Source organism: Lactuca saligna, chromosome 4 (genome assembly GCF_052625555.1).
Source record: "Lactuca saligna cultivar CGN05327 chromosome 4, ASM5262555v1, whole genome shotgun sequence".
NCBI lineage: Eukaryota > Viridiplantae > Streptophyta > Magnoliopsida > Asterales > Asteraceae > Lactuca > Lactuca saligna.
The window spans coordinates 337,569,021-337,577,534 of NC_136420.1; the positions used below are offsets into that span (position 1 = coordinate 337,569,021).

At 36.0% G+C, this 8,514-nt stretch overlaps 3 protein-coding genes across 4 annotated transcripts; 1 reads left to right on the forward strand and 2 right to left on the reverse strand.

Annotated features, from left to right (window-relative positions):
• On the forward strand, positions 1–2,341 carry LOC145044235 (kelch repeat-containing protein At3g27220-like). The gene is made up of 7 exons (XM_078993104.1): positions 1–297; positions 502–696; positions 771–1,003; positions 1,075–1,245; positions 1,361–1,466; positions 1,559–1,765; positions 1,934–2,341. The coding sequence occupies exons 1-7, from the start codon at positions 85–87 to the stop codon at positions 2,108–2,110; spliced, it is 1,302 nt and encodes a 433-aa protein (XP_078849230.1). The 5' UTR covers positions 1–84; the 3' UTR covers positions 2,111–2,341.
• On the reverse strand, positions 2,242–5,309 carry LOC145044234 (Rubisco methyltransferase family protein). 2 transcript variants are annotated; one of them, XM_078993103.1, is made up of 11 exons: positions 4,732–5,309; positions 4,585–4,656; positions 4,174–4,379; positions 4,006–4,092; positions 3,767–3,859; positions 3,533–3,690; positions 3,379–3,463; positions 3,224–3,310; positions 2,794–2,904; positions 2,614–2,715; positions 2,242–2,513 (listed from the first exon to the last, which is right to left on the reverse strand). In XM_078993103.1, exons 1-11 carry the CDS (start codon positions 5,117–5,119, stop codon positions 2,346–2,348), a joined length of 1,557 nt encoding a protein of 518 aa, XP_078849229.1. In that variant the 5' UTR covers positions 5,120–5,309; the 3' UTR covers positions 2,242–2,345. The 2 variants fall into 2 exon arrangements, with proteins under 2 accessions (XP_078849229.1, XP_078849228.1); XM_078993102.1 differs by having other exon boundaries at positions 2,785–2,904; positions 4,732–5,307.
• A 960-nt stretch (positions 5,310–6,269) lies between these two features.
• On the reverse strand, positions 6,270–8,073 carry LOC145044237 (Ribosomal protein L13 family protein). Its single transcript, XM_078993105.1, has 5 exons — positions 7,866–8,073; positions 7,200–7,271; positions 6,963–7,129; positions 6,764–6,875; positions 6,270–6,663 (listed from the first exon to the last, which is right to left on the reverse strand). Exons 1-5 carry the CDS (start codon positions 7,902–7,904, stop codon positions 6,436–6,438), a joined length of 618 nt encoding a protein of 205 aa, XP_078849231.1. The 5' UTR covers positions 7,905–8,073; the 3' UTR covers positions 6,270–6,435.
• Between the last annotated feature and the right edge of the window lie 441 nt (positions 8,074–8,514).

An 8,514-nucleotide genomic window follows, 5' to 3' on the forward strand; every position in this document is an offset into this window, starting at 1 on the left:
TATTCCGCCGTTCTTATGTATGCATACAGTGCTTATATATGGGTTTTATCGGGTTTCCGAGATTTTTCGGTGAAATAGAAGATAATGGCAAGGAATCACATTCATAGCAGTAAACAGATTTCCACAAAATCAACAGTCCTGTTGTTGTTCGCTAGTGTTGTTGCTGGTGGCGCATTGATTTTCTATTATTTATGGGCTTCTTCTTCTTCCGCTGTTTATACCTCAGTTCATTATAATTGGATTCGCGAGAAAAATGATCTAGTAACCCTACCAAATTTCTCCAACGAGACTAATAAGGTCAGATACTTCCCCACTTTTCGTATTTTTTATTTTACTTTATTCATCTAATTAATGATGTTCTAAAATCGAACCTTCCATTTTGCATACATTTTTTATTTCCCTCTTGATATTTGTGTTATGGTCTTGATATAGAATCATCTAATTAGTAGTATATTGAAAGTTGAAACAAGGATCTCGTATTTATTGTAATTTTTTATGTAGATTGCAGAATTTAAAAATGAGAAGCATAAAAATAAAATCCCTGAGAGGTTACTATCAGGAAGTTTTGCAGATTTAGACGCACCAGAAACCAAATGGGAAGAAATGGCTCCGGCACCTGTGCCACGTCTTGATGGTGCTTCAATACAGATCAATCACCTGTTTTATGTGTTTTCTGGCTATAGAACCCTTGACCATGTAACGCAATCATTTATATATAGCCTTTATGCAAAAGCAAAACCCATATTCGTTAAATTTGAATTTGGTTGTAGGTACATTCCCATGTTGATGTATACAATTTCAGAAGCAACAAATGGGAAGAAAGCTTTGGTACACCAAAAGAAATGGGTAATTCTCATTTAGGAATGGCAAGCGATGGAAGATATATATACATCGTCTCGGGGCAACGAGGTCCTCAGTGTCGAACTCCTCCCGTCTCTCAAACATTTGTGCTGGACACTCAAACAAGAAGCTGGGAGTCTTTTCCACCATTACCACAACCTAGGTTTTTTTTTTTTTTAATAATATTTATTCGTTAAAGTTGAATAGTTTGACCTAATTTAATTTCCTTTTCAGGTATGCTCCGGCGACTCAAGTTTGGAGGGGTAGGCTTCATGTGATGGGTGGTGGCAAGGAGAATCGGCATACACCAAGTACGGATCATTGGAGTATTGCGGTGAAGAATGGGAAAGCTTTGGAGAAAACATGGAGGAATGAAGTGCCCATACCCCGTGGTGGTCCACACAGGTAAACCATGTATTGATTTGATGTGTAGTTATTTATTTAGCCCATTAAGTCAATTAGTCAAAAGGGAAGGAAAAAGAGCGTAATTAATATTTATGTTTGTTTGTAATTTGGATAGAGCTTGTGTTGGTGTTGGGGATGCGCTGTATGTTATTGGTGGTCAAGAGGGTGACTTTATGCCCAAACCAGGCTCACCTATCTTCAAGTGTTCACGCAGGCATGAGGTAGGTAAGACCTCTTCTCTTGTATTCAACAAGTCATATCAAGGTAAAACTGAAGTGTTGTTCAAACTTCAAACCAATTAATTACTTTACAGGTAGTTTATGCCGATGTTTACATGTTGGATGATAAGATGAAGTGGCATACATTGCCACCAATGCCAAAGCCCGATTCACACATAGAAGCTTCATGGGTAATTCTAAACAATTCCATTGTCATTGCTGGAGGCACAACCGAGAAAAACCCCATAACAAAACGAATGATTTTGGTTGGAGAGCTCTTCCAATTTGATATCAACTCAAAGGTATAAATTGTAGTTGATTTTTTTTTACAAAAAATTGTTTTGAAACTTTGATCTTTATCTGAGATTTTTGTAATGTTTTGGCCCATTCCAAGAGAAACCTTTTTGGGCCCAAAATTAATTATACTTATGATTTATGACTTATGAGTTATGTGAATGTAATGTATACAGAAATGGCATGTGATTGGGAAGCTTCCTTATCGTGTAAAAACCACACAAGCAGCTTACTGGAATGGATGGTTTTATATCACATCTGGTCAGCGAGACAAAGGACCCGATAATCCACAACCAAAGAAAGTCGTGGCTGACTTATGGCGCACAAAATTGAGCGACCTTCTTATACACTAAATTTAAACCTTTTTTTTTTTTTGCACATTATAGTTTTCACTAGTTAGCATTTAATCAAGCGTGTATCATTTGGTTCCCCCATTTTGAATCATAGTTTTTTTTTTTTTTTGGTAAAAGAAAAAGGCTGTACAAGGCTAAAAAGGTATGCCGGTTGTTTTTTGATTGGGCATATCATGTTTACTTAACAACACAAGTGACAATTGTAAATGAAAGATAGAGGCGATTTTGAGATTTTTCATCTTAGTAGAGGGGCATAGGGAGCTGGGCATGGAGATTGAGAGAGATCTGGTAATTCATTTATGAGATCAACAGTTGCCTCCAAGCATTTGTTTAGTATTCTCTTCTCACACCTCAGCAGCTGTGTGGCTACTCGTTTCCTTGGATCGATATCACATTCTCCCAACTGAATTTCCACATTCCTTGGTTAATTAATTCCATCTAATTTAAACTTATTGCCAAAAAAACAAAAAAAAAAAAAAACATTATTAAATATTAGAGATTACCAAGGCTTCATCTTCGCTTAGAGTGGTGGGGTAACCAGACAATCTTTCTCTGAAGTATGTAGCCAGCTGGTTCAAAACAGCATGTTCCATACAAGGGCTCACCTGGTAACACAGAAATAGTAAAGGGACTGAAACTGTAAATTGAGATTATTGAACTAAAGAAGGACTTACGGGACATACAGGACCCTGAGAGGATATAACCGACTGCATCTCTGAAGGATCTGAAACATAACCCAGCCTCATATATGGAAGCATATCTAAAACAGTCTCTCTTTCTTTCCCCACATTAACCTAACAGACAGGGTTAGGGTATCTATCAACAGTCGATCACAGAAACAAACTATGGAGCTGCTTTTTTTTTTTTTTTTTTTCTCAATTAAGTCTTGTATAGGTAAAGTGGCTGAATAGGTAACAATGCAAACCATCTAAATGACCGTTTTACCCTTGCACTCCAACAACCAATTTTCACAATATTCATCAGTTTTAATAATGTCAAAGTAGTTGGGAGGAAAAAAGAGGTAAATGGTTGGTGTCTTAATACATTAAGCCAGGGTGTTTAGCTTAACCATTTAAAAAGAAACATAAAGCATATAAGTTAAGTGAGTTGTACCTGGAAAGTTTGTATGGTCAATTTTCCATTTCGTTGAGCAACCAATCTCTTTTCCTGGTATTGAGGATCCTCTGTGTTCAATGCTGCCTGGAAGCAACATAGGTAAGAAGCAAAAAAACTAAATATATCATTATGATGACAAGTTGAAACTTCACCTCCACCATCAAGCGATCATAAGTGTTATCTTCATCAACAAAACCATAATTGATGAGTAATTTGGAATTAGGTTGTGGCCCACACCTACATACAAAATCAAAATGTTTCTACTTTCTTCTGAATATAATCCAAAACTAAAAGGAAGATACATACCATACTACAATAGACTGTCCGGCTATATATGGGCGATCAACAACCAACTGGACAGCTCCATCCTCTGCAGCTGTTAACATGGCCTTGCAATTGCTCCTGTACCCCAACAGAGGAGGTCCAAGAGGAACCAATGCAAACCTTCTTGCCAAACTCACTTTCTGAAATTTTACACCAACCATTGCATACTTAATAACAGAACCCAAGGCATAAAACATATGCAAATGGTAGGCAAACCTGTAAATGCACCACACAAGATTGAACTGCTACAAAAGCTTGTTTGAATATCTCAAAAGAAAAGGCCTCTGTAGGGATATCAAATGGATATTGCTGCTCAAACAAGAACCAAAAAAAGGTTAATCAGAGTCAGTCAGTCGTGTGACATGAAGAATCCAAATCTACACAAACAAAACTAAAACCATTCCAAGTAATAACTAAAATGAACAAGGAAAAAAAAAAAAAAAAAAACTGAAAACCTGAAATAGGGATCCAGCCATGAACCAGACAGTGTCAAGCTCATTATACTCTTTTCTGATGCCTTCTGCTCTTTCAACAACTTCAGCCTGATAGGGAGGGATGTATGTGTAATGTGTTAGGGGTGTATATTCTTAAATTCAGAACTTAGGATAGGAACAGATAGATACCTTTATTGGACTTCCTGTAAGATAATTGAGCTCAGATTCAGACCATAAGAGTGGTGATTCAACAGCTAGCTGTCCCCTACCACGCTGACGATCAAGCTCTTTGATATATGGGTACCAAAAAGATTCTTTTCCTTGTTTTTTCTCGTACATTAGATACAACGCAAGGCAAGCTAACTCTGATAGTTTGTTTGTGGTTAACAGTTCCGCTGCAACATAGATTAGGAAGAAACTTCTACTCATAACAATGATCTATAAGACAGAAGGAGGGTAGTTTATCTGACTATCACTCAGATGTAATGACGTATCTAGATCATGATCAAGTTGTGTACTCAATTGAGTGCATCAACTAATAATGCCAACCATACGCACATCCAATAAAGAAAGCCTTAGTAAAATTGAACAGCATCTTACCGACGGTTTCATTCCCCAAAACTCTCTCGAGTGTTACAATCAACGAACTCGGAACAGAAAATGCAATATCACCTGCCTACATTACACACAGCTAGATCATCAATTAAACTTCAACTAATTCAGGTAAGAAAATCAACACAGCAACACCTGCCTGTAAATCCTCGCTTGCGGCGACGTAATGAATGGAAGGATGTCGTGAATCATACGCCTGCCTGTCTTTGAGAACTACCTTACACGGAGGTAAACCATTCTTGTGCATCCAAGATTTCAAGTCTTCCTCCTCTTCAAACTCTTTATCTTTCTTGCTGGCAACCGTGGGAGAAGACGACTTCCCGGAGACAAGTGTATCGGAGCTCGATGCCAGACACATGTTCCGACTCCGCCACCGAAACGAACGACGAGCATTATGCTGGTAATCTCTCGAATTTATGAATGCTACCTTAGAAGGAACGGAGACAGGGCGATTATGAGTGGAGGAGTAAATTGGATTGAAACTGAATACGCATTTGGTTTGTTGTAGATAAGCGACGTCCATGATGATGCTATTGATCTGGTTCAGTCAGAAGCCGGATGGAAAAATGGAAATTAGGGTTAGGGCTTATGAGATTGAAGAATTTGTAAGGCAAATTGTGAAGATTTTGGTGGGTCTGATGGGGATATTTTGTTGGTAGCGTTCAGTTGTGTGCAAGGAGGAGGATAAGGAGAAGCTGCTAAGTGCTAACTTCTTCGGCAGTATTTATCATTGGAGGGAAATCTAACACTGTCTTCTCCAATTTCTTTTAGTTTTTTTTTTTTTTTTTTTTGTAAAGGAAAATCCAAGAAAACAAAAAGAGAAAACCATCTTCTCAAACTATTGTATCAAAATTTTATTGCTCAAAATATACTTTTAATTCTTGAAAAAATAAAAAAGTTTTATAAAATTTTAGGAGCCTAAATGCAAGAAAGAGTAATGTATTTGTAATACTGTACTTGTATTATTTCTTATTATATATTGTATTTCAACTTATTTCTTACTCAAACATTATATATATATATATATATATATATATATATATATATATATATATATATATATATATATATATATATATATATATATATAAAGACTTACTTTTTTGTTATTATCCTAACGTGTATCCTGCTAATGATCAAATACGAAATATGTATGAAGTATGAATAAAAATTATAAAAATTCATCAGTGTTTTTATCCTACTTTCCCTTGAACTTGAAAAAATTGGCAGCTTTAAAATCTTTTTCGTTCATATTCATTATTCAAGAATATAAAATAATTTTCATTTTCTTTTCTCTATATTCTCCGAAACAGAATTTAAGCAACATAGTTTAAATTTAACATGTTATACAATACTCCGTATTTGATTGCATAGAAAATCTGATAAAAAAAACTTTACGTACTCACAAATGAGGCTTACAATACATTCTTACACTGCCACCAACGCAGTCCTACATCACACAGAATTGCATATACATATATACCATACTCTCCATACATGGGAGGCACAAACATAACATGAGTACACGACATAACATAAATTTCTGCCAATAACAAATACACACACAGGTCTTTTTGGGTTGGTCTAAAAACACATGCTAGCCATAAGATTTAAAATTGTTGGCATAAATAATATGAAGAAAAAATTTGTGACGGTTTCAATGTTGAGAAATATAAAGAAAAGTTGATAAGATTTTTAAATGACAAAATATGTTTAACATTCAACGTTTCATTTATTGAATACAAACAGAAACAGAAAACAGAAGAAGCTAATGAAAAAAAGAAAAAGTTGGTCTGGAGGATTTGAAGTAATAAAGTTGCGTTGGTGTCTTGGAATGAATCAAGCAGTGGGTTGTGAGTTGTGTGTCTCATCTCTCTTTTTACCTTTGCTGATTTTGTTAACACCTTGTTGTTGTTGGTCTGCCTTTTTTTGTGCTCTAATGACGGCCCGCCTTGCCCGTGGACGCATCTCACGGACCTGTCTAGGTGGCATCACATACGGTTGGAGCGGCTTGTCCCCAAATGGGTGCTCACTGTCCGGGAATATTCTCAGCTTAAGATCTCTGTCCTGAGAATGAAATGGAATGGAATGAGTGATTACATTCCATGGACCATGTCATGTCATGATTGGTAATTAATAAATTAAATTGTTAAGTACTGAGACTGACATCACGAAGTTTATTTCTTGGGAGCATGCGAAGGACAGCTTTGCGGATGACTTCTGTAGGATCCTTGGCCATCTGGTCCTTTAAACTCCTTTCTTTCAGGTGCCCAATATACCTGTCACATCACATCAAAACATCACTTCACTTATTAATTTTAACATTTTGTCGGGTGTAAAATAATGAATATGACATTTACCCTTACCCAGTGTGCCATCGGTAAAATTTGTCAGTAAGTTTTCTCCCAGTGACAGCGATGTGTTTAGCATTAAGGATAACACAGATGTCCCCATCATCACGATTAGGTGCATATGTAGGCTTGTCTTTTCCTTGAACCACTGTTGATATTTGTGATGCTAATCGCCCTAAAACCTGAATTTACTACTTCCCGTTAACATTTCTTAATCAGATTGTCAGATCAACTTTTACTCAAAACACAAACCTGGCCCTTCGCATCAAACACTCTCCATCTCAATCCTTCCAAATTGATGCGTCTTATACCAGCAACTGCTTTCTGCAACATTTTCAAATTCTCAAACTCCCAATTTAACTAACAAAACAAGCTATCCCAATACTATTACTTTTCCTTTCCAAAATCAACTTGTCTTATGCTTCCCAATTGACAGTTTACCAACCAACAAAAGCCAAAGAATTGATCATCTAAAACTCATTTATTTGTCATGGATTGGGAAACAAGATTTTGGAGCTTTGCAAATTGTTTTTTCAACTATAACATGATTATGATCAGAGAGGATTTCCAAAATTTCTATTTGTTGATAAAACTTCAGCTTTGAACCTTGAATCAACTTGTCGTAACTATGTAAAACCAATGAGAATCAATACTACAGATGGATGTTTCACATACTATTAAGCTTAATCAATAGATTTGCGAAAGAAGGTCATAACCAATCAAGCCGGTGTAGTACAGTGTTATTGTATACTCTAAAGAACTCACAATCAACATATTCAAGGATATTGAAAACGCTTGAGCTAAAGGTTGCAGAAGAAAGTATCTAAGTATCGGACATCACATACGAATTACATTCAAACAGTGTATGAATTTATCCAGCGAATATAGTTAGAAGATAGGGAAATGAGACAAGTGTACCTTGAGGTTGCCACTGAAAGCCTGAGGTGCCACCGACATTTTCTAAAACAAAATCTGGTTGACCTAAAACCCAAATCAAGAAGAATCAGAGAAATGTATGATTATGGAATGGAACATAAAACCAGCTAAAACCCTAGGGATTTCGACTTTCGAGTGACGTTTGGAAGGCTCTGTCGATTTGGGTATTAGGGGGGAGAGAGACGATCGTATATGAAGGAAAGGCCAAAAATGTTATTTTACTTTCAAAGTTGATCCTAGAAAACAAATTAGCATATTTTTTAAGCCCACTACCTTCAAAAGTTTTTGAGGCATTGGGCCCTTGGGGGCCTGTATTGGCGATTTGGTTTGGAATTGCAAATGCCCAAAATAAAATTCAACTCGGTTTAAATTCAACTTGAACGAAAACCGATGACCCAATTTAAATTTTTAATTTTGGATTTGGTTGAATCAATATCATGGTCCAATTATTATACACGGTGACAAAATGATTGGGAAAACATTAAAGACGAGACGTAGTTATTATATAAATATATTAAAGGAGGTTCCAATTGAATAGTTTTTGCTATTGATTGGATCAAAATTTATTTATTTTTATTTTTATTTTTTTTAATTTTCTTTTGGTTTGAAATAGCGCTTTCCAGATGGTGAC

Bases quoted from the DNA above. Each gene is read 5' to 3' on its own strand.
- LOC145044235 (XM_078993104.1), top strand. From the start codon at position 85: ATGGCAAGGAATCACATTCATAGCAGTAAACAGATTTCCACAAAATCA. The intron at 298-501 runs GTCAGATACTTC...TTTTTTATGTAG, and splicing joins TCTCCAACGAGACTAATAAG to ATTGCAGAATTTAAAAATGA. The intron at 1,766-1,933 runs GTATAAATTGTA...TAATGTATACAG, and splicing joins AATTTGATATCAACTCAAAG to AAATGGCATGTGATTGGGAA.
- LOC145044234 (XM_078993102.1), bottom strand. From the start codon at position 5,119: ATGGACGTCGCTTATCTACAACAAACCAAATGCGTATTCAGTTTCAAT. The intron at 3,464-3,532 runs GTATGTATCTTC...TTTTGTATGTAG, and splicing joins GGACAGTCTATTGTAGTATG to GTGTGGGCCACAACCTAATT. The intron at 2,514-2,613 runs GTAATCTCTAAT...GTGGAAATTCAG, and splicing joins TAAGCGAAGATGAAGCCTTG to TTGGGAGAATGTGATATCGA.
- LOC145044237 (XM_078993105.1), bottom strand. From the start codon at position 7,904: ATGTCGGTGGCACCTCAGGCTTTCAGTGGCAACCTCAAG. The intron at 6,876-6,962 runs GTAAGGGTAAAT...GTGATGTGACAG, and splicing joins TTTTACCGATGGCACACTGG to GTATATTGGGCACCTGAAAG. The intron at 6,664-6,763 runs GTCAGTCTCAGT...TTTCATTCTCAG, and splicing joins CAAGAAATAAACTTCGTGAT to GACAGAGATCTTAAGCTGAG.